The sequence below is a fragment of the Schistocerca americana genome, chromosome 9, assembly GCF_021461395.2.
Source record: "Schistocerca americana isolate TAMUIC-IGC-003095 chromosome 9, iqSchAmer2.1, whole genome shotgun sequence".
Lineage (NCBI taxonomy): Eukaryota > Metazoa > Arthropoda > Insecta > Orthoptera > Acrididae > Schistocerca > Schistocerca americana.
This window is the reverse complement of record NC_060127.1, coordinates 141,046,552-141,072,145: the sequence shown is the minus strand read 5'-3', so window position 1 is coordinate 141,072,145 and position 25,594 is coordinate 141,046,552. Positions and strand designations below refer to the sequence as shown.

The following is a 25,594-nucleotide window of genomic DNA, read 5'->3' as shown; positions in this document are numbered from 1 at the left end:
TGAGTTAGTAATTCCTGCCCACCACCTTTTACACATCACAATTGTTGTGGCGTAACAAGACAGCTACGCCACACTGAAGTAGCCGAAAGGCACGCGTAATCTCTCTTAGGCTAGAGAGAGGTCTGAAACAGGATACGTAATAAATGGTAACAAGAAAAGTACGTAGCTGCTATTATACTTAACTTTTAATCCGTCATTGGTTTACAACGTTCGTGATGAGACATTTCATACAATAACTATCAAACTATGTAAGGCTAATGGCGCCTTGCTAGGTCGTAGCCATTGACTTAGCTGAAGGCTATTCTAACTATCTGCTCGGCTAATGAGCGATGCTTCGTCAGTGTAGTCGCTAGCAATGTCGTCCGTACAACTGGGGCGAGTGCTATTCCGTATCTCGAGACCTGCCTTGTGGTGGCGCTCGGTCTACGATCACACAGTGGCGACACGCGGGTCCGACATGTACTAAATGGACCGCGGCCGATTTAAGCTACCACCTAGCAAGTGTGGTGTCTGGCGATGACACCACAACAATAACAGAATTTTTTTTTTTTATGGAACAGAAGGAGTTGTCGATGAGAAACTTTATTTTGTTTTCAAATTTTTCTTTTTGTCAGTCAGACATTTTATAACACTGGGTCAGTTATCAAAAATTTTAGTTGTAGCATTGGGCATTTCTTTTTGTGCTAAAGACAACCTTAATGTGGAGTAATGAATTTAATTTTTCCTTCTGTCGTTTTGAGTTGTGCTGGATTTTTCAAAACAAACTGCGTGAGGGAATAAATATACTGTGAAGCACTAGTCAGAATGCCCAACTCCTTAGACAGATTTCTACAAGACGATCATGAGTGAGCACAACGTATTATTCTTATAGTATGGTTTTCAGTAATGAAGACTTCCTTTTCTTATAGATGAATTACCCCACAACATTATTCCATATTAAATTCTTGAATGAAAATACACAAAATATATCCACTTACAGATCTGTCTCTCCCCAAGATTTGTGATGGTTCTAAGTGCAAATGTGGCTGATTTAAGTTGTTTCAGGAGTTCCAAAATGTGCTTTTACCAATTTAAATTTTTATCAACATGGATACCTACAAATTTTGAACCGTCCAATCTATTTATTATTCCCTAATTATGTTATTACCGTTGGTGTAGCAACCCCAAGATGTGCAAAACTGAATAAATTTTTTTAATTCAAGGTGATACCATCACAGAAAACCACTCAGTGATACTTTTAAGAACCTTGTTTACCATTCTTCTGGTGCTATATGTATGCTTGGAGTGATTACAACACTAGAGTCATTAGCAGAAATAACTATTTCTGTTTGATGTACATTAGACGGAAGATCACTTACACATATGAGGAATAATAGCAGACCTAATATTGAGCCTCGAGGGCACCCATATGCGATTCTCTCCAATCAGAACAATGTCCCCAGACTAAAATGGTTGATTCTTTTGGTTAGATCTGACATTATCCATTGCTTGGCTATACCATCAATTAAATAAAAGTTCTGTTTATCTAAGATAGTACTGTAATTCACAAACTCTATTGCCTTATTTTGGTTGTACTAAATACCAACTGGCACTGTTCTCTTATTTAACGTTTGTAAATTTTGCTGAGTGAACATGTAAATGGCATTCTCAGTAGAGTAATTCTTTTGAAATCCAAACTGTGATTTACTGAAAATATTATTGGAGCTTACATGAGAGATTATTCTATAATAAATCAACTTGTCAAAAAGTTTAGAAAATGTCAGTACTGAAACTGGTCAATTGTTACTGATGTTATCTCTTATCGTCTTTGAAATATGCCATTGTTAAACCACTCTTTAAGACTCTCTCTGGAAATTCTTGAGCTAGTGATGGATGACATATTTCAGAGAAGGCAGAGCTTATTGTATGTTATTAAATCATTAGTACGCTACTGGAAACACCATCAAAACCAGACGAGCTTTTATTTTTGAGGGAATACACAATTTTCTTAATTTCAGAAGTTGGTGATACATTTATATGATTGAATTTTATGTGAGTTGCTTTCTCAACATAGTGTTGTGATTTTCCCTTTAATTGTTTGTCGTACACTCAACATTTAAGTAAACTGATACGACAAGATATTAGGAAGTTCTTCACAGAATTGGTGGGGGATGGAATGTGCCAAAGCCACGGAAAGAAGAAGGAATAAAGTGACAGTGTGTGTGTCGATACATCATGGAACACACCCACATATTATAAACTCGTGCCACTGAACACAGTTCTTTCTTCTTGCAGGGTCCAATTATACTCCTCAAGCCACTTTACATTGTATGGCAGAGGTATCTCTGCCACCAATCTCTCTTCCCCCCTTCCTGTTCCACGCACAAACTGCAAAAAATGAATGTTGCTGAATCTCCATATAAAGGCTCTCATTTCTCTGATTTTCTCCTTGTGTGCATTTCAGAAGACATTGGTATGTTTTTAATTTTCTTTCCAATTGGTAGGAATTCCCAATTTATTGCTTTACTTTAGATAGAAACTTCTCAAATATCTTGACACAACAACTAAAAGCGTACAGGAGTAAATGTATTGGGAACTGAATGTAAGAATTTCCAGATCCTTAGAAACTCTTCTACAAGTTCCTCAATTATCTACTTTACACAATATCCATACTGATTACTTCTGTTGAACAAACAATTACTTCACTTTATGTGAACCGCTATAGAAGATAGGGAGTGAAACCACGCAAAACAAACCAACACTCTTGTCTTTAGGTCAACATACAGAAGTGACTTCTAAAGGCAAAACACACTGAACTGAGTTTCTTGCTTATTTTATCTGTGTGTCGACTCCATCCTGACTTGTTAAGCAGCTCCACACAAAGGAATTTCCACAGTGTGTTTCATTTAGAGTACAGTCATTAATGATTTCTCACAGTTCAAACATGCCTTTTGACTTGTCTGAAACTGAATAATATTAGTATTTCTGAGATAAAGAAGGGAAGAATGAAGACTAGGGTTTAAATGAAATAACACTATTTCCGAGTCTTTACTGGCCTCAGAGAAATATGATTTTATGTATGTAGACTGAAGCAGCAAGTGACAATTTGTACTGAGGCTGGGAGTCAAACCCAGGTCTTCTTACTATACAGGTGCATTGGCCAATAAACCCTTCTGGCGCAGTGGTTCACACAACTGCACAGATTAGCCCGGCATGCCTCCTCCCCCCCCCCCCCTCCTCGATTTAACTGCTCATTGCTGCCCCAGTCTGACACAACTGCTTAGTAAGCAGGTTCGATTCCCAGCCTTGATACAAATTTTCACTCGCTGCTTCAGTATATATACACAAAAAAATCATATCTGTACGAGACTAGCGAAGTCTCTGAAACTGTGCCATGTCATTTGCATTAGTACTTGCACTTGCATTTCAGGCTGGATCCTCCATTTACATTTGATGCTGAGGTGGTATTCCAAAACACGGAGCCTCAGTAATTCTGTAGTTCTGTTCACTTTTAAGGGGGGAATTAAAACTAGTATGGAGCGGCAATGATAATTTGGATCGAGGAGAGGCAAGCCAGGGTAATCCGTGCAGTTGTGTGAACTGCTGTGCCAAGATGGCTTAGTGGCTAACGCATCTGCCTAGTAAGCAGGAGACTCAAGTTCAATTCCCACCCTTGGTACAAATTTTCACTTGACGCTTCAGTTTGTATACATAAAACCAGGGTTTAATGTCCTGTTGACATTGATGTTATTAAAAACAGAACACAAGCTCAGATTGCTTCAAGGATGGGAAAAGAAGTAGACCGTGCCCATTCAAAGGAACCCTCTCAGGATTTTCCTGGAGCGATTTAAGAAAATTGCGGAAAACCTAAATCTGGATAGCCAGACACAGATTTGAACTACAGTCCTCCTGTATGTGAGCCCAGTGTTCTGACTAACCCTGTTGTGAGAGATAAGGATTTCAATTGTTAGGTGCAAAGCACTCACAGGCTCATACTGCTATCTTCTGAGCTAGTCTGGTAACAGTTTGATTAGATTAGCTCAGTTGTGCCACTGGCAAACATTAAAGCTTTGGAACATACCAACAGACCTTGTTAGGAAACAAAAATTGAAATTCATATGGAAAAATGCAGCCATATTTGGATCCTGTAGGATAAGCTACATTATCTACTTTGGCTAGGGCTATTTCTAATCACAGATGATAGGAAACTTTTTGTTTAGATTAACTTCCCACCAGGTCCTAATCCAATCTGTACGGTGGGTCCAATATTGCCACTACATGAGACACAGTCCAGCCATGGCGAGTGAACAGTCGACAGCTGATACTCTTGACATCGCCATAGTGCCATAAGCTCCACTGGTAACTTTTCACGAAACATCCCTACGATTCACACTATCCTTGTTAGCCACACCTCAACTGTGAGAAAACAAACTCCTTTTACCAGGAAAGTGTCTCTCCTGTACACCAAGCTTGAACATCGTGCTTTGAAGGGCTCTAGGGAACAGCTGAACAATGGGAAGAGAAATTTTTTTGCTGTGGACTGAAACAGGCAGGTTTGAAAAATCATTAAAATGTTTATTACATCACAACACATTACTGTACAGTAGTTATATTTTATGGATCTTGTACAGAGGCAGCTCTGGGGTGTGAAAAGTACTCAAACATGTACATTTTACTTACGTGTGTTATAATCACTTAAGTTGTTACCACAAAACATTATTGTATTACAGTGCTAATTTTGATTATAAAGTAACCTAACCCTCAATTTTAAGTGTTTCTGTGAAGATATTTGCAATGCAGTAGGAGGGGTTACCCAACAGAATGTTCTTTACTTCAGTCTGAAACTCCAGCCAGTTGTTGAATACGTGTGCTGCCACCAACCTGACTACTTCCTGCACTAATCTAAATCTAGAGATCATTTTTAGTCCTGATGGCAAATTCCTTTTTTCCCCCTCTTTTTGTGAGAAAAGACAGGTATTAGTAATGACTAAGGACATTAAAAATGTATCTATTTGTGAAATAGCTTTCAAATACTAAGTTCTATGAAAAGAATCTCAGCAAGATGTCCTAGAACAAACACCTGTTATAATTATTGCAACACAATTCTGTTTTCTGGAACCACTATCCCCTTAAGTTGAACCTAGCCCCTCTGCCCAAAAGAAAGGTTCCAGAACTCACTGGTGAACATAACTACGTAAATACTTTTCTTTATTTTTAAATCATCTACAGCAGTTATCACACATATGCTAACATATGCTGAACAAAAGGTGCTTCAGTAATTCCAGACTGGGTTTTCCAACTCGGACTTTGATCTGTCTGTAGTGCCAAAACTTTAACATTTTTGCTCCTTGCACATATTTGTTTCGAAGGACTATTATACGGTGTCCAAAATTAAAGCAAAAAACCCCTGTTTCTCTATTCTGTGTCTAATTCACGATGTGATCGTACAAACTGTCAAGAGACATCTGTACGATTGTGTTGTGTACAGAATATGGCATTCCACCAACAATGAGGCCAGGGCACTTATCGAGCAGGAAAGTGTTCTCCAGGTAGTCCCTCATCCACATATGCTGTGTGCACAGTCAAAGACGGTGGGTGCACTGCGGCACAGAGAAGACACCTACCTGACACTCTGCGGTGGAGAGCCATAGGAAGAATGGAAGCAGGACAGTGGAAAAGGCTTAATGTGAATTGTTCCGTTATTTCTCAGGTGTGGAAACAGTTTAGAGAGACCGAAACCGTATCCCGAACACCATGTCAGGGGCTACCATTTGTGACATCAGAAAGAGAGGATTGTTATTTGGCTTAGTACTGCACAGCAACTGACATCTGACCCCACAGCATCCACTGGATGTGTCGTATCGAGGCCGACGGTGCACAGAAGGCTTCGGCAGAGTGGCCTCTACTGCCGGAGACCAGTCGTACGTGTACCTCACAGATGGGAACGTCTAGAGTGCAGTTGTCAGCATGCCACCTGAACAGTCGAACAGTGGGCCGATGTTTTTTCCACAGACAAGTCCCGATTTGGTCTGGAGAGTGAGTCTCAATGGATTCGCATCTGGAGGGCATGTGGAACTCAATTTCGGGTCCAAAACACTGTGAAAAGAGACTGATACCACGGAGGATCCCTAATGGTGTTGGCAGGGATTATGTTAGCCACACTAACACCTCTTCATGAAATTATACGGGTGAATTGGCAAGATTTAACTGCCGTCAGGTATTGTCACGAGATCTCATGTGCGGTTGCTGTGAGGTGCTGTGGGCCTGGACTTCACACTGACAGATGATAACGCTCAACGTCATAGATCGTGGGTGGTTGTTCCCTTGGAAAAAGAAGATCTTGCACCCATGGCATGACCTGCTTGCTCTCCCGATTTGAATCTCACAGAGCATGTCTGGGATGCATGATGAGAGGGGTTGCATCACGTAAACTTTCGCTGACCACTCTCCGATACTTGCATGCATTACTCCTTCGACACGAGATCGATGACATCATTTGCAGCTTGGCCAATTGTCATCATGCCTGTATTGGTGCCAGTGGTAGTCACACCCCGTACTGAGCACATTAATCAGTTGTCAGAATGTGTATGCAGATCCGTTAAGTTGGAAAAAGTGAATAACATTTTTATCTATTTTTATCTGTGTTGCAGTTGTTTACATTCTGTATTTTTTACCTTGTGTCTACTTTACCATAACATGTTTATACTGTTTTGTGGCTAAATAAATGCAGCATTGCAAAATTTCCATCTGTTGCTTTAATTTTGGACACAGCGTATTATAGTTTTCGGAGTATCACTGCACTGTATTGAAGTTTGACATGACATTTTTAGGATGGCACCTCCCACTCCCAAGCTTCTATGAAGATGAGAGATGTTTGTGACATTCAGCAGTGGGTGTTGGGATATTACACTATGGGATATACAGATATGTGCAGATAGGAGAAAATCCAGGTGAACACATTCCTCAGGCTATGTATGTGCTGCTCATGGTGAGTAACATTGCTGCAGAGTAGGTTGGTGGTCTGAACACTGGGGGCAAACAGAGACTAAATGTTCAATCCCATGATTGCCCACAGCAAGCAGACGTGGCAATGAGCCATCATCTTTGTCCTTGATGCCCCCCCCCCCTCATGGCCACAGTGCAGGATGTGCAGGTTGTTCTGCTGGAAGGACGTCCAAATCACTGCCTGTGGCACTGTATCTTCTGTTGTCAACAAGAGGCAGTCTGTGGCACAGAAGAAAATAAATACAGACAGGGTCTGAGGCTCGAGCCAGAGGCCACCCTGTCACCCACCCTCTGTGGATATGTTGCCTCACTTGGCAGAGAATGAGATCTGAGCTGACTGCATGAGCTCATAATAGGGAACCCGTCTATGGTCTGCTGAGCTTCTTTGTTAAGGTAAAAGTGGAGGATTTCTTCCCAGTCAAAGCTGAGGTCAGGTCCCATTGGGAAACATGAGAGTCCATCTGGGTTGGACTGCTGAGCCATCAGGTAAAACAGAATCTCATACTGGTAACAGCTGAGGAACTGGCCTGCTGTTGAAACCTGTGTGCCATCTTGACTGGCAGATGCACCGTGCAGCTAAAGAGAGAGACTAAGGACGTGTGATCCGTGACCAGGTGAAACTTCACACCAAGTAGAAACACATGAATCATTCTGATTGAGTAAATAATGGCAAGTGCTTCCTGTTCAATCTGAGAAGTGTCTGAGACAAGTAGTATTGGCTGATAGGAATTGTTGGGATTCCAAAGGACCAGTGTAGCCCACTAGCCTTACCGAGATGCATCTGTAGCCACAACAAACTGTCAGCCCAGCTGAAATGTGGCCAAGCACAAGTCCAAATGATGACTGTCTTTCAAACTGTTGAGTGCTTGTTCACATGCTGGCATCCAAAGAATCAATGTGCCATTTTTGGACAACTGCTTTAGAGGATATGCCATAATAGGTGCCTGTGTAATGAATTTGTGGTAATAAGCAACATTGCGTAAAACTGCGTGTAGCTCCTCGATATAAGCAGGTCGAGGGAGGGCCTTTATAACCTCGACGTGACTGTCAGTTGGACCTCCCGAAAGCAAATGATGCATCATAGGTATTCAATAGATCGCTGAAAGAAATGTGATTTATTCAGTTTGCACTCGAGACCCACATCACGCCATGTCTGAAACAGAAGCCAAAGGTTCCGTAAGTGTTCCTTGGTGATGGGACTCACGACTACAATTTCAGCTAGATAGTCTATACAAAAAGAGACCTGTTCTGTGAGTTGGTCCAAATAAAGTTGAAAAAAGGCCATAGCACCCAAGATCCCAAAAATAATCTGCTGTACTTGTAGAGACCAAAGGGCCTGTTGACTCCAAGCAACTGCAGGAACTCCTCACTTAGTGATAGTTGGAAATATGCCTCTGACACATCAAATATGGAAAAATACTGTCCCCCACCAGTTTTTCAATGAGTTCTTATGGACACAGGACGAGGTACGTGTTGACCATAAAGTGTGCATTAATTGTCCTCTCGAAACTGCTGCAAAGACACAGCTTGCCAATCGTCCCCCCCCCCCCCCCCCTCCCCCCAATACTCCGCAAGCCACCTGACGGTGTGTGGCGGAGGTTTCTCAATAACCACTAACAGCGTAGCACACTGGCTAGACAATACAGATTCAATTACATCCAAAGCAGTGAACCTGTCGAGTTCCTCCTTTACTTGGTCACAAAGCACATGTCGCATTGGCCTGGCTCTGAAGAACTGAGGTTGTGCTTTGGGGTTAAGAGTAATGCTTGTCCTTGCCTTTCCCAGGTGGAAATGTGTCTGAAAATTGCTTGCATAGTTCACCCACTTCTTGAGAGGGCACCAGGTCAGAAACTAAGTTAACCAAATCTATGACCATAAACCCAAACTCCATAAGAGCAGCCGAGTCAAAAAGATTTGCAGTAAAACCACTGTCCAATATAAGGAAAGTCAATGAAAGGACCAGGGCCTTGTATGCCACCTCTGCTATCGACTGTACGAGAATAGAGATTTGTTGCCTGCTATAACTGACATGAAGACTCGAGGTAGGAGAAAATGGTGGGGAGCCGAGGGGCAGATACGCGTTAGATTTTGTAAGTGATGCTGCAGTGCCTGTGTCACTTGCAACCGTATGGCTGTCTCATTAATATACACACACTGATGAATAGTTTGTTAGAAGCAGTTGCCAGATTGTCACTTGAAGGGCAGACGTTGTTAGTAGACTGAGAGGTCAAAGATGGAGCCTGAGCCACAATGCGTCCTTTCTACCCACAGTAGTAGCTAGAAGACCACTGCTGAGGACAAAACAAGTGTGGCAGGAAGGCAAAGTCTTGTGGGAACTAGTGCACTGCAGATGTGACTGTGTGGGGCACAGCAGCCACACACAGCACACCACTGTGATGTCAGTTTCCGAAGTTGAATTGGAACTGAGAGCCTACCGCCATCTAATTTGACAGAAGCCATCTCCGCCCAGGAATCCAACTGACAGCCCAATGCACAGGAACAATTTTGCAAAGGAGAGAGCCTTAAAACCACAATGCCTGTTGACAGCTTAAAAAAACACTTTATACTTTTTTTGGCATCCGTATGATATGATTTTATGTTCCAGCACAATGTGGGGTAAGTAAGTCTTGCTGTGTAATCATAAAACTGAAGTCACTTGCCATAAGAAATTAACCACTGAAAATAGATGAAATGGGTCTAAAAGCCAGGTTACAAGCAGAAATATAATCTCATTCAAAGCCTATGATGAATTCGTCACTGCACAGACCATATTCAGCCCTATTCTCCAGTTGCGCCTAACTGGGAGCTCTTGTTCTTGCCAAGGGTGACAGCTGACGGTGCTCGGAATGTTATGGATATCACTTTCCCAGGTACCAAGCACCATCCCAAGCTGAGAGGATGGATGCCGAGGGATTTGCAGCATCTCAGTCACACCTTCAAGGGGAGAGGACTGCGGTAACACTAAATCAACTCTCATAACGTACCTCAGTGACTGCTACTGTCACTATTCAACTCACCTGCTCCAGTGCTCAGCAGCACGATCAAACATTGGACGCATAGGGGACAGTACGTGCAGCCGATAGATGGTGCCACCTTGAGATGCTTATGAGCAATGAACACTCAATCCCATATAATCCCAGAATGGAGTGCACACAACTTCATTCTGTTATCTTGTATGCTCATGTTAACTTGACTCGAAGTCTTGGGGCTCTTTGCATCATATCAGATTTGTCATGGCATTACACTTGGACTGTGAATGGAACTTCTAAACTTGTTTCTCATTAAAGTGATTTACACTTTAGGCATGTACTTAGTTGGGTGTGTAGTTGCTATAGACATGGGCACTGTCATGCTGAGAAAAATAGTCACTTGCTGACAAACATCAGACCTTTCTACTGCACACTTTTGTCTTCTCCTAATGTCTAAACAGGAAACTTTATTATGGTCTGTTGTTGTTGTTGTTGTGGTCTTCAGTCCTGAGACTGGTTTGATGCGTCTCTCCATGCTACTCTATCCTGTGCAAGCTTCTTCATCTCCCAGTACCTGCTGCAACCTACATCCTTCTGAATCTGCTTAGTGTATTCATCTCTTGGTCTCCCTCTACGATTTTTACCCTCCACGCTGCCCTCCAATGCTAAATTTGCGATCCCTTGATGCCTCAAAACATGTCCTACCAACCGATTCCTTCTTCTAGTCAAGTTGTGCCACAAACTTCTCTTCTCCCCAATCCTATTCAATACCTCCTCATGGTCTGACCTGATGGAATAAACTCTGATTTCACAATCCTCCTCACACAAAAAACAAAAACAAACCACCACTACCTCAATGTGTGACTTCACTTCACATGTCCACTTGGGGAGGCAGCACTGACATCTTCCATCTGTTTAATTGTCATTTAGGTTGCATGTCATTACCCTAGTACTGAGAAACACTAATAATAACTATTTTAGAAAAAAAATCTGTGACAGTCTGGTGACATTCTGTTGAAACATAGCACACTTCCAGTCGACACTCATTTTGCTGGACTGTACAATGTAGAAACTGCCAGATGTCTAGAATGAGGTGTGCCATCAATCAACATTTCACCAAATTAGAAATGAGCAAAGCACTGGTACGTTCAAGTTTTCCACACAGCATCAACTCTGCAAACTTTTACAACTCCACGAGAGCTTTAGAAGCATTTTTCCCAGAGCGGGAAGCAAAATTTCACAGCTAGTGCTTTTCACTTGTACTCATCTTTCCACTGTAAGAAATGAGAGAATGAACCAAATGCAGCAGAAAAACTCACTACAGGCAGAGAAAACTTTGCAGACCATTCATATCTCTCTCTCTCTCTCTCTCTCTCTCTCTCTCTCTCTCTCTCTCTGTGTGTGTGTGTGTGTGTGTGTGTGTGTGTGTGTGTGTGTGTGTGTGTGGGTGGGTGGGTGGGTGGGTGTGCGTGGCCGCAGAGATGGGGGGGGAGGGAGGAGGGAGCAAAGAGCAGGGAGCGAACTGCATGCTGCAGATGCTCCACACAGTGCAGCATTGAACTTTTGGGTAGTCCCATGCACAGCCATTCGAACAGCCCCTACACACTAATACAATAAGAAGCAAATTTTATAACTAGACTAGTCACTCCAACGATGACAGGCTTTTTACAGAAAAGAGAGCCTTCACAGGTGCGGACGACTATGGCAACGTGCCGAAGATCCAATTACTGATGTACCCTAGTACAGAGTACAAGTTGTTGTGAGTGGCACATAACTTTAGTCCCACCACTTGTCCTGCTCTCTGTCTGGTCTCTCACAGAGGTATTTTCACCAAAGCGAATGCTGCAGCTCTTTCTTTCCCTTAGTCTCAATCTCTGAGTCCACAATCTCCTAGATGGGACCACGTTAATGGGTAGTCAATTCTAGACATGCAGATAATTTGACCAAGTGTATGATATGGCCCTATAGTGGTATACTAGCACTGTGCATGGCAGAACTAACAGATCTTTTTGTAATGGTCACTGTGTGATTGTGGGCATGGACGAGCTCCACTTTAAAAGAAAAGTATGATATTTAATCTGGTGTAACTCACTCAAACACAGCAGGAACCAAGTGTTGGACTTCCCGATTAGTGACACCGAAGTGGAGACGCCGCAGGTTGTGGAGTTTCCCCAGGGCGGTGAGAGTTTTTGTGGCCTCCTCGACGCTGATCTCGTGGTGGTTTATCAGCTCGAGGTGCTCCAGCACGTCGGCACACACAAGTAGCAGCGGAACTATACTCCTGCGGAGAAGAGCACAATACGGCTTTATGTGCTGATGAGGTGTACAGGTAAATCCTTCTACACAACTCAGTCAAATTCACAACTCTGTAACAGTCAAACGTGGGGAGTCAGCACACAATCGACATCTGAAAATTCCACAGAAATGTAGGAAGAGCTGAAGCAATGACTCAACTATTGGAGAAAAGCAAATATACATTATAGTGTTTACAGATTTCAACTAATTTTGAAACAATTCCATCTGGAATAGACAGTCTGACATTCTTAAGGCAGCAGGGATTAAACATAAGAAGCAAAACACGATCTACAATTTGTACAGTAATTGCTGCATGGTTAATATATAATGTGGCTCCTTTCAATATAGCTGCACCTTTTACAGGGTAAGAAAAGCCAGTGACTAGCTATGGTAGGAGGTCACAGGTAGTCTTTGGGACAGTACTGCACCTTGGTCGACTATGAGGGAATGACTCATGGGGTGCAGGGTCGGGAGCAGGGTTGCGAGCAGGATGAACAAGGATATTCTGTAAGTTTGGTGGGCTGCAGAACACAGCTTTGGGTGATGCATGTAGGATATCCCTCATCTCAGAGCTGAACCCCTGGGGAGGATGGATTGAGCTCTTCAGAGCCAAGGAGACACTGGGTGATCAGAGGAGTGCTGGTCAGTGGTCAGTTAACACATTTACTGGTGTCACTAGAGGAGGCCGCAGTGGATATCTGATTGTGGATGAGCTGGATAGAATAGTCTGTCAATAAAACCTCTGGTATGCTTATCAGTACCTCTCCAGGAGAGACTGTCTTAAAGCAGTACTATTCGTGTGGGTCGAGAGGTTTGCATGTTCATGTGACACTAAGAGCTAAGCGGTAGCATAGCTACTGGGAGGGTCTCCCGAGCCGGACAGGTCTCGATCGAAGAACCAGACGAAGTGTATCTCAGAATGCTCTATTTTCCCATTCCTTGTCCTTCACCTTTTCACATTTTTCAGAGTGAGGAAATGAACCTTGACAGCTGTAGAGAAAGCTTTGAAATTCTGCAGGAAGAGATGGCTAATGTAGTCGTCAACAAATAAATCAGGAGCAACAAGATTTGGGTTGGAGATGGAATGCATTAAGGCATTGCGAAGAGAAGAGAAGCCGAGAAAGGCTTGCTACAAGTCGCACATATTGCTCGAGGCAAAGCACAGTTCAAAGAAATATCGAGAAATAACTGAGCAATCCTGACGAGAGCAAAGAGAATGTGCATCAAAGGAATGAGGAGGCTCAACAAGATTTCTTGGGGAAAGAAGTGCAAAAGATGTGCTGTAAAGTCACCTTCTTCAAGAATAGATACCAGAGTTGCCAAAAATTCATCAAGGACAATAACAGGACCACATTCACCAATTAGTTCAATACTGCTGTGAGATGGAAACAATGCTTCAGAGAGCTCCTCAACTGTGATGATCTTAAAGATGTGCTTGAATTTCAACATCCTGACATTGTAGATTTAAATTGCTGGAGGAAATTAAGATCACCCACATTGGAGGAAATGAATATTTAGAGAATGAAACTGAAGGAGAATTAAAGTCCAGGAGAAGATTGAGTCTAGGCAGATGTCATTCAAGCTGAAGGAGAGACACTCCAGAAGAAAATACAGTTAATCAAGAGGATCTGGATTTTGGAGGATATCCCAGAAGATTGGAAGACAACAGTCGTCTGCTCTGTATACAAGAAAGATGAGAAAAAGGATTGCAGCTACTACAGAGGGTGCCTCTCGTAAGATCTTGTCTAACTGTATACTGGATAGAATCCAGCTATTTGCAGAAGCAGTGACTGGTGAGTATCAGAGGGGTTTCAGAAAGGGCTGTTCATATGTCAACATCTATGTGCTGCAATGGCTTACTGAAAACATGTGGGAATGTGGCAAAGACCTACATATGCTATTCAGGGATTTTACAAACGGATATACTGCATCCACTGAGAGAGACTTATGAGTTGCCTAACCAAATTTGCAATGCCCAAGAAACTCATCAGCCTAGTTCGAGCCTGTCTCACTGATTCCAATGGGAAAATGAAGCTTGTGAAACAAGTCAAGGAGAGCTTTTAAATAAAAGGAGAGCTTTTACATAAAAACAGAGTTCAGACAAAAAAATGGTGTGTCACCGATATTGTTCGACCTGGTGTTCAAAAAAACGAATGACACATTGTGTGAGGCAGAAATCAGAGCAAGGATCAGAGTTGCAAACTGATCATACTTCAGTCTGTGTCAGCTTTTTAAATCATGTAGTCTCTAAAGGAATTTCAAATTCCACCTGTGCAAAACACTGACGTAAAATCTAGGTCTGTAGAGTTGTGAAACTTGGAATATGCAGAAAAAAAGACTTAAATAATCTTCTCATTTTCCAGTAAAAAGTCTTACGAGAGCTCTATGATCTGGCAGAAGATAAGATCATTGGAGAACGGAAGATCCAACATAATTGTGAGGTGGCTGAAATCTGTAACAGGCCAAACATTGCAGACCTGATCAGAAACAAGCAGCTAGTATAGGCAGGACATGTCACTCAGATGGGTAAATACCGAAGGCCTTTGAAATCCATGGATTTTGCTTCATGTGAAAGAAAACCACTAGAAATACCAAAGAAAATGTGGAGAAATGGAATGTACAAGGACTTGCTGCAGATCACAGAAGGTGACTGGTGACAGAAGGCACAAAACAGATTCCATTGGAAGAAGAGACTCATAGCCGTGCACGATCCTATGGACCTGATCGCGTAAAGTATGTAAGGTAATCTTTACATTTAGCCAACTCCTGTTTTCCATTGCAGATGCAGTAATACTGTAAGGAAGACACTTTTTGAGATGGAATGGCTGACAGTTTACAAAGTGAGATATAGTTGGTGGTTGGTCCACTCGATATGAACAGAAGAGGTTGAGACTGACATAAGAAAAGACTTGGTAAGCTGAGAAGGACCAGGTGAAGTGGATTTCAGAGCAGATGTTGAGGAAGTGGAGATACAAGCAAGGATTTTCCCATCACGAGCCCAAGTCGTGAAAATATTATCAATGAATCTGAACCAGACAACGCGTTGTAAGTGTTGACTGGATAGGAAGGAATCAAAATGTTGTAAGACTCTTAAAAAATCATCCGATTTAACTGTTGGCAGAATATCAGTGGGCTCAAGTGAAAATTATTCTTTCACTATCCAGGGACACAGCGCAGCGATACCAGTGCACTGTACATCCCATTATAATTCATCTAAAAGAATATTGAAGAATGCTAAAAAAAATCCACTATTTTGGTAATGACTGCGAGGGACCATTAAACAAATTAATTTTAAAAAGACACGAGAAGAATAGCTGAAAGATAGCACAAAGACCCTACAAAATGAAATACTATCTTCATCTAGTTAGCTTCAGTTTTAACATGTTATCGTCACCAAAGTTCAGTTTTACTTTATTTTGGAAGAGAATTGGGCAAATTATTCTTGTGCAGAATGGTCCTCAGAATTCAAACACATCCTGAAGGCAGAAGTTTCCATAACTCTAAACCATTTGAGAGTTTTTAGGGAACCTGCAAGTAAGGAGGAGGAGTAGTGTTGTGATGTCTCGAGACCACCTCGTAATATAACTTAAAGAATAAATTAGCATCTTTTGTGTGAGAAGAAAATTTGATACCAGCAAGGTATGTAGCTTTTAAATATTTAGAACTGTGGATGTTTCGGACAATCATAGAACTAAATACAACACAACATGATGTCACGGTACAGTTTACACATTCCTGAGGACCTTTGCACTCATTCCATTAGCCCAAATGAGAGGTTCACATTCCCCATGTGCTTGTTACTGTTGAGTATCCTAAAACATCAGTGGGGAGAATTTACCAGTTTACAAAGTAGTATCCGAGCTCTGTTCAGAAAAAATGTATGTAGCACTGTTTAGAAAAAATTACTGGTAATTGAACCTACTTCTAAGTTTAATCAATTAAATTTCCAGTTGGATCAAAAGTATATTATCCAGGCCTCTCAAATCTTCAATTATTAATTTTACATTCTAAAGGAAAATTAATAGCTATTATACAAGAGATAAGAGAGACGCTCAAGACATAACAGACCCCGTAACGAAAGGAGTGGGAAGGCAGAGGGCCGGGATGAACCACCAAGCCCAGTTGAAGCCAATCCAGACAGGGTGAAGGAGGAAGCAACACCGATAAGGTGTAAGGTCCCTCCCTTAAATAAAGCGATAAAAACCCCCATCACAAATAAAACATAAAACTAGTTCCACCGCTGAGACATTGTCAGCCAACACCAGGGGTAGCGAGTCTGGAAAGCTTAAAGTCCGTCGCAGGGTAGCTAAGTTGGGGTAGTCCAATAAGATGTGAGCCACAGTCAACATCGATCCACAATGACAGATAGGCGGGTCCTCATGATGGAGGAGACAACCCTGAGTCAAAAAAAAAGTATGGCCAATGCAGAGCCAGCAGAGGACAACAGAGGTCTTACAAGAGGCCCGTAAGGAGGACCGGCATAGAGCTGTAGAATCCTTAATTGCCCTGAGCTTGTTCGGCGAAGAAAGAGTGATCCATTCTGCATCCCAAAGGCCCAAAACCTGACGTCGTAATGCCAAGCGAAGGTCTATTTCTGGAATGCCAATAGCAATAGATGGCCTGGTAGTAGCCAATTTAGCCAGTTGACTGCCAGGAATCCCAACAAGGTCTGGGGTCCAAATTAAAACCACCGAGCATCCACGTTGAGTGAGGAGATAAAGGGACCAATGGGTGACGAGGGAAGCACTGGCCGATAGTGTGCAAACTGCTCAATGAGTCACTACAGACAGTGAAGGGTAGTCTTGAGTCCAGTACGCGCAAGATGGCTACCAATTGAGCAGTAAAAACACTACTGCCATCTGGCAAGGAATGAAGTTCCATGCGTCGCGCATAGGTGTAAGCAAAACCAGTGCAGCCAACAACCATGGAGTCATCAGTGTAGATCACTTCTGAACCCTGAATTGCTGGAGCTCAGAAAAGAGCGACTGAGTGCGGACAGCCATGGTAACCCCACATCGTGGCCGCCACTGCAGCAGGGTGATCGTGTCTGGATAAAGGAGACCATAATTAGCGTGCTTTGGGGTGCAGCGAATGTGGAGCGCATAAGATATCTGTAAGTAGGCTGTTTATGTTTTCTTATTGGCAATGTTACGTAGCGCTCTGTATGAAAATCACTGGCTGTGCTGTGTGCAGTCTGTGGCTAGTTTGCATTGTTGTCTGCCATTGTAGTGTTGGGCAGCGGCAGCTGGATGTGAACAGCGCGTAGCATTGCGCAGTTGGAGGTGAGCCGCCAGCAGTGGTGGATTGGATGTGGGGAGAGAGATGGCGGAGTTTTGTAATTTGTCATGAACTGCTATATATATTATAACTATTAAGGTAAATACATTGTTTGTTCTCTATTAAAATCTTTCATTTTGCTAACTATGCCTATTAGTAGTTAGTGCCTTCCGTAGTTTGAATCTTTTATTTAGCTGGCAGTAGTGGCGCTTGCTGTATTGCAGTAGTTCGAGTAACCAAGATTTTTGTGAGGTAAGCGATTTGTGAAACGCATAGGTTAATGTTAGTCAGGGCCATTCTTTTGTAGGGAGTATTGAAAGTCAGATAGCGTTGCGCTAAAAATATTGTATGTCAGGTTAAGCACAGTCCTGTATAAATTTTTCTAAGGGGACGTTTCATATCGGACGTTGCTGGCGCAAAACTTGCAGTGGTGGAATCCCCGTCTCTGTGAGAAGGCTAAGTACAGGGCTCCTCTGGAAAGCACCAGTCGCAAGTCGGACCCCACAGTGGTGGATGGGGTCTAGTATCTGCAGTGTCGAAGGCAACACAGAACCATAGACAGGACTTTCATAGACCAAACAAGATTGGACCAACGCTTGATGCAATCGCAGGAGAACAGAGCGGTCTGCACCCCATGTGGTATTGCACATACAAATAAGAACATTGAGATGAGACCAGCACGTCCTCTTCAGTTGGCGAAGGTGAGGCAGCCATGTCAACCAGGCATCGAAGACCAGACCCAAGAAGCATGAGTGTCCACCATCTCGAGGGGCTGGCCATCGAGGAACAGTTCCGGATGGGGATGGACTGCAGGGCGACAGCAGAAATGCATGACACGAGTCTTGGCCACCAAAAACTGAAAGCCATGGGAGAGAGCCCATGAGTGCGCTGGACAGATTACGCCCTGTAAATGGCGTTCTGCAGTATCCATTATGGAGGAGGCGAGGTAGGCACAAAAATCGTCAACATACAAAGAGGGGGACACTGTCGGCCCTACAGCTGTCACCAGCCCATTAATGGCTACGAGAAAGAGAGGGACGCTCAGCACGGAACCCTGTGGAATGCCATTTTCTTGCCGATGGGGAGAGTTGTAGGAGGAGCCAACTTGGACCCGAAAAGAGTGACAAGAAAGGAAGTTACGGATAAAAATGGGCAGAGCACCACGGAAGCCCCATTTTTGAAGGGTGGTGAGGATATTGTGGCACCAGGTGGTGTCACAAGCTTTATGCAAATCAAAGAAGACTGCAAGGAGGTGTTGCTGATGGGCAAAAGCCGACAGATAGCAGACTCCAGGTGGACCAAGTTATCCACCGTAGAGCAGCCACAGCAAAAACGACTTTGAGTCAATGACAAAAGATCGTGGGATTCAAGGATCCAAAACAGCTGCTGACTCACCATGCATTCAAGGAGCTAGCAGAGGGTGTTAGCAAGGCTAATTGGATGGTAGCTATTCAACTGAAGAGGCAGCTTCCCTGGCTTCAATACGGGAACAACAATGCTTTCCTGCGACTGTGTAGGAAATACCCCCTTACCCCACAGACGGTTGAAGAGGGACAGTATCCGACGGTGGCCAGCCACTGGTAAGTGTTGGAGCATTTGGTTATGTATCCGTTCCGATCCCGGAGCCGTATCAGGACAAAGGGCGAGGGCACTGGCAAATTCCCACTCACTCAATGGGGCATTATATGGCTCCGAGCAGTGAGAAACAAAAGACAAAGGCAGTCGTTCTGAATGCTCTTTCAGGAGAAGGAACGTGGGTGGATACTGAGTTGATGCCGAAGCTTGAGCAAAGTGCTGAGCGAAATTTTCTGCCACAAAGTCTGGATCGGTAAGGACAACACCATGCACAGAAATTCCTGTAACCCCAGTGGGAGGACAGTGGCCAAAAATTCGTCAGAGTTTCACCCAGACTTGTGAAGAGGGGGTGTGGGGACCTATGGCAGCTACATATGGTTCCCAGCAAATCTGTTTCTGAAATTTGATTAGGTAGCGGGCCCGGGCATGGAGTTGTTTAAAGACCAGAAGAAGAGCAGTAGAAGGGTGCCTCTTGAAGTGTTGGAGAGCACGGCAGCAGTCTTTCATAGCTGCAGCAATTTCCGGAGTCTACCAAGGGACCATCTTCCAGTGGGGAGAACCTGAAGAAGAAGGGATTGCTGAAACAGCTGCTGAAAGGATGGAGACAGTCAAAGTCTGAGTAGATTCACCAACACTGTCATATGGCAATACAGGGGGGGGGGGGGGATGGGAGCAGAGGAGAAAGCACCCCAATCCGCCTTAGATATGGCCCACTTGGGAGGGTGACGGAGTGAGAGACACTAAAGGAAGGTCAAAACAATTGGATAATGGTCGCTGTCTCACTAGTCATCGTGGACGCCCCACTGAATGGAGGGAAGAAGGCCAGGACTGCAGATGGAGAGGTCAATGGTTGAGAAAGCGCCGTGCGCCACACTAAAGTGTGTGGAAGTGCCTGTGTTTAGTAAACAGAGGACCTGTCCTGCCCACGGCAGTAGTCGCATGACTACCCCAAAGAGGGTTGTGGGCATTAAAGTCCCCTAATAACAGGAAGGGAGAAGGGGACTGTTGAAGAAGAGTGGTGAAGGCATGGGATGTGGGCCGCCTGTCAGGGAGGTAGAGATTACAGATTGTGATTGGAGTGGCCAGATGGACCCTGACAGCAATGGCTTCCAGAGTGGTATGGAGGGGAACCCATTTACTAACAATGTCCTTACGGACCAAGGCGCAAACACCACCAGAAGCCCACAAGGTGCCAATTCGGTTCCGACAGAAAATGTGGAACCCAAGAAGGGTGGGTGAGTAAGAATTGACAAAATGGGTCTCCTAGAGAGCACTATAAGCGGCAGAGTAGAAGGAAAGAAGGGGCTGCAAATCTGGAAGGTGACACAAATATACATTACAATTCCACTGGAGTATTCTCAAGCCAGAGTCCAAAGTGGAAGTGAATGGACTGGAGTCGGTCACACCACCGAGTCACTATCAGTCACCGATAAGGATGGGGTAATATCCATATAGGTGGGGCCAGACTCTGTTGGTTCATTGACTGTAGGAGGGAAAGGCTGCACCTCAGGGGGTACCAGAGGGGCCTTGACCTTGTTCCTGCATTTCTGCTTCTTCTCTTGGCAAGGAAGAGCAGGGCAGACTTCAGTGAGGGCAGGCAAGGAATCACACTGCCGATGTGGAGCAGCAGATCACCTTTCAGGGGGTGCCGGGAAGAGGAGTCCCGGGAGGGAGCTCCAGTACTGGTGGCCTCCGAAGGAGGAGAGCACTCCTCTGGCAGGTGAGGGGTAGCAGCACCCGAAGGGGTGGGTATTGGTACTGAGGGGGAGTGGGAGAGGGGGGGGGAGGAGGAGGGGGGGAGGAGGAGGGGGGAGGAGTAGGGGGGAGGAGGGGGGAGGAGGGGAGAGTGGGAGAGGGGGGGAGGAGGAGGGGGGAGGAGGAGGGGGAGGGGGGAGGAGGGGGAGGGGGGAGGAGGGGGAGGAGGGGGAGGAGGGGGGAGGGGGAGGGGAGGAGGAGGAGGGGGGGAGGAGGAGGGGGGGGAGGGGGAGGGGAGGAGGAGGAGGGGGGGAGGAGGAGGAGGAGGAGGGGGGGAGGAGGAGGAGGAGGAGGCTGAAGGCATGGTGCAAATGGGGGCGGGGATGGGAAGAGGAGGGAGTAGGAGGGGGAATGGGCGTAATTGAAGCAAAAATAGATGCCATAGACACAGGATGGAGCCGGTCATATTTTTGACAAGCCTCAGTGTAGGTGAGCCGATCTAAGGTTTTGTACTCGTGAATCCTCATTTCTTTCACAAACACCGGGCATTTAGGTGAGCGTGGAGAATGCCGTCCATTACAATTTACACACATTGGCAGGGGAGCACAGGCACTCCCCTCATGGAGGGGGCACCCACAGTCACCACAGAGGTGATCAGTGGTGCAGCGGAAAGCCATGTGTCCAAACCTTAAGCATTTAAAACATCTCATCAGTGGTGGAATATAAGGTTTTACATCACACCGATACACCATTAACTTGACCTTCTCTGGGAAGACATTACCCTCAAAGGCCAGGACAAAGGCGGCCATAGCGATGCGACTGTCTGGAGGGCCTCACTGCACACAGCGGATAAAACAAACCCCTCGCCACTCGAGGTTAGCACGGAGCTCCTCGTCAGTTTGCAGGAGTAGATCTCGGTGGAAAATAATGCCCTGTACTGAGTTCAAAGATTGGTGGGGTGTGACGGAGACTGGGATGTCACCGAGATGGTTACAAGCACGCAGGGCGTCAGATTGGGCAGCAGAAGATGTCTCTATGAGCAAAGCATCGGACTGCATTTTACTCATCGATTTAACTTCGCCATACTTATCTTCAACCGTCTCCACAAAAAACAAAGGCTTGGTCATGGCAAAACTATCGCCATCCGTCCTGGTACAAACCAGGTACCGAGGGAAAGGTTTCAACCCAAGCTGGCGAGTTTCACCCTCCTCCCAGGGGGTGGCCGTGGGAGGGAAGGCTGAAGGATCAGAAGAAGGAGTGTCACATCTGCTACCACTCTTAGAGACGGCCACAGGATGGCCATGATGGTGAAGCTTTTGTTGCTTCATGCACAAGGCGTTCGCCCTAGTACCACCCAATCCGATCAGGGGCTCACCTCGTGGGTGCCACCCAGCCGCAGCAAGAGCCATATGGCACGACGGCCATTATAGGGAGTTTTGGTGCCCCAAAATGATGAGCATCGACTCCTGGGCATACACGAGCCATTAACAGCTCAGGTACTAGTAGTGTGATCCCTGTGGTTTCAGGGGGGTACGCCAAGTGGGTACTTAACAGCCCCACCACATGGACTGGCTATGGTGCTGGTGACCTAGCAGGAGGGGGGCCAGGGTGCAAAGGGAAAGGGGTGGGGAGGGGGAGAGGAACCTGCGCCATGGAAGCTAGGTAGGGAGTTCATCTCCAAGTGGCTCACACTGAATGGAAAATTTTGGAAATGGAGGTCAAACCCCAAGGGGACAAAACACGCCAAAAAGGACGTGGAAACAGCAAACTAAACAATAGCACAGACCAAAACAAAGCCAGGAGGATAGCCAGGTCAACATAAAGAAGTCCACTAAGAGGGAAAGAGGGGGTACAAACAAAGGAGCAAGGATAAGGAGGGAGAGGAACAGGGATGGTAATGCAGGCTTCAAAGGAAAGGAAAGGAGACTGCAATAGCTCGGGGGCCCGTGCGTACCACACACGTACTTACTAAAGGACTGTGGGCCCCTTTGGGGGGGTGAAATTTTTCTTTACAGTCTATAGTCTAGAGCAGTGGTTTCCAACAGGTGGTCCACGGACCCCAAGGGGTCCGCGAGCTATGCCAGAGGGATCCGCGAGATGCTATTATAATAAAAAATATATTAAATATATTTCGTATGATAATAGAGTTTTTGTTTTGGCCACTTCCTGCATGAGCAGCGCTTTAGCGAACGCTAACTTCTGCGTCTAGCAATAATCAAATCTTTAACAATAACAATAAACTGAAAAAGTTTTAAGCACAATGGTGGTTCAAATGGTTCTGAGCACTATGTGACTTAACTTCTGAGGTCATCAGTCGCCTAGAACTTAGAACTAATTAAACCTAACCAACCCAAGGACATCACACACATCCACGCCCGAGGCAGGATTCGAACCTGCGACCGTAGCGGTCACGCAGTTCCAGACTGAAGCGTCTAAACCGCACGGCCACACCGGCCGGCTAAGAACAATATTTTTTCAATAATGAATATGTCAATGTTTTTTCTAAGTACCAGAAATAGAAAATGTATAAAAAGACTCTTAATTTGGCTTTTTTAGGTGCCTGATACTGTGATACGACAAGGTACCAATCATACTCAATGAGGGGGTCCTCGAGAAAATTTTGTTGGTAACCCCTGGTCTAGAGAGTATATAACCATGTAATTTCACATAGATTGGCTGATAAAAAATACATAAAAATCATAATTGTATCAGATCAAAAACGTCTCGAAAATTGTATCATTTCATTTGAGAAAACAGAAATTTCATTTATTCTCCAAATATTAAAGTGTAATTTCGTGCCAACACAATGGTAAAAACAACAAAACTTCGAAACTTTAGAGTACAATAAAATGGAAACACAGACAGAAAAATTGCTAAAATTTTGTGCAGTTATCATTTACTTATAGAGGATGGACACAACAAAATTTGTTTGTGTCAAAGACTGAGCAATAAACGCAGTGATACGTAATGATCAGAATTACATGCCTTCTGTGGAAATGACTGCACGATGTGTAAACTTCACTTTGGCTAATTGGGAATGTATAGATAACCAACCAAAATTTAAAGGTATGAATTAGGACAGAGTGGTACTAGTCACACAGAGGAGGGGTTGTGCGGAAGATGGGCACACTTAAAAGTAGGCTAAACTATGGGATAAAGCCCTTACTCAGATTTATAAGCCCCCCCTCTCTCTCTCCATACTATCACAGCAACTAAACACAGCACAAATATATTTAAACTACAAAAAAGAGCACTGAGGATAATCTGTGGCCTCAAATAGCTGGAATCCTGTAAATGTCAATTTATAAAACTTAATGTTCTAAGCATCCAATCTCTATTCATTCAAGAAACAATCCTATTCACCAGGGAATACCTCTCAAGAACAGGCAAATTAATCCAAAACAATGATATACACGCTCATTATACCAGAGGGCAATCTAATATCCATCAAATTTTTTCAAGGACATCATCATACCAAAAATATATAACTCATCTGGGTGTCGTATTACACAATAAAATTCCAGAACAAATATAAACTGCTCCAGATCCAATATTTAAAAATAAACTAAAGGCATTTCTGACAAAGCACTGTTTTTATTCAGTACAAGAATTCCTGGAAATGAAAAATTATAAAGTTCCATTGTAAAATACTGTGATTAGAGTAAAACATTCTGTAGGCAAAATAATAACCTAATTTCTACTATACACAACTATTTTTCAGTTTCACTTCCCAAAATTTTTTAACTTGCTTTTGAATGTACAAGTACACATTCTATTAGTATTAAAACTTAATTGTCTGTGAAATCTCAATGTTAATTTCATGTTTAATGTAGTTTTTAAATGACATTGTCCTTCTGTTGTGTTTCCAGTTGACATTTTCACTATTCTGTAATCTCAGTGATTATTGTGTAAATTTAAAGTAGCACTACATTGCCTACATGTTTCTTAGTTCCCCATGTAAATTGTTTGTATTCTCTGTATGTGAAGTTACTATATTCATCAATGAACAATTTTGTGTACATTTTTTAAATGGCAGTCCATTGCCTATTTTTTTTTCTCCAAACTACATATTTGTTAAGAAAAATTACTTGTCCTATATCATGTGTACTTTGTACAATATGTGATCCACAGGATAAATAAATAAATACAAATACAAATACACACATGGTCACTGGTGTCTCTGGGTGTTGAACCAAACTGTGGAGCTCAAGGCCTCTTCAATGGGGTGAGCAGTAACCTATCCTAATTCACACTGTTATTCCATTCAGGTTTTTCCAGTGTTAAGTTTTACATATAAGTGGATTTCAAAATAAAAGTAAAATCTATTACTCAGTTAATGCCCATAATTTTGCACATAATTCAGTTATTTAACTTCTGACAGAAGAGAGCAGGTAAAAAAGACTATGACAAAAAATATCAACACTTTTGGAGGCGTGTGAGGTTTAGCTGAAAACTTTTTGGAAAAATACTTTTTGTATTTATCTTTTACATACTGGATGCATGAATTCAATTCCACCAACATTTTTAAGACAATTTGAATAGTAAAAATATAGGTCCCAATATACCAAGCTTGACTAAATTCCAAAACTCTTGTTCCATTATCAATGGTAATTACTTCCAAAGTGAAATTTAGCACGTAAAGTTCACAGAATATTCAGATCACACTAATATGTCTGAAATCACCAATTTTTATTCAGATATTCTGAGGAGACAAAATACAGTTAAAATGAAATTTTAGTATTAACTGTGGTCTCTTTCCCCAAAGCACCGTCTAGTGGAGTAAGATATCTTTCTGTGCT

General features: G+C 43.6%; 1 protein-coding gene across 5 annotated transcripts in view; it reads right to left on the bottom strand.

The window, feature by feature from the left end:
• Positions 1-25,594, bottom strand: part of LOC124551086 (F-box/LRR-repeat protein 17-like) — a 72,452-nt gene that overhangs the window by 21,548 nt on the left and 25,310 nt on the right. For all 5 annotated transcript variants that reach the window (XM_047126016.1, XM_047126014.1, XM_047126015.1 and 2 more), the window contains exon 5: positions 12,046-12,234. In XM_047126016.1, the coding sequence (XP_046981972.1) occupies positions 12,046-12,234 (189 nt within the window). The remainder of the gene's footprint in view (positions 1-12,045; positions 12,235-25,594) is intronic.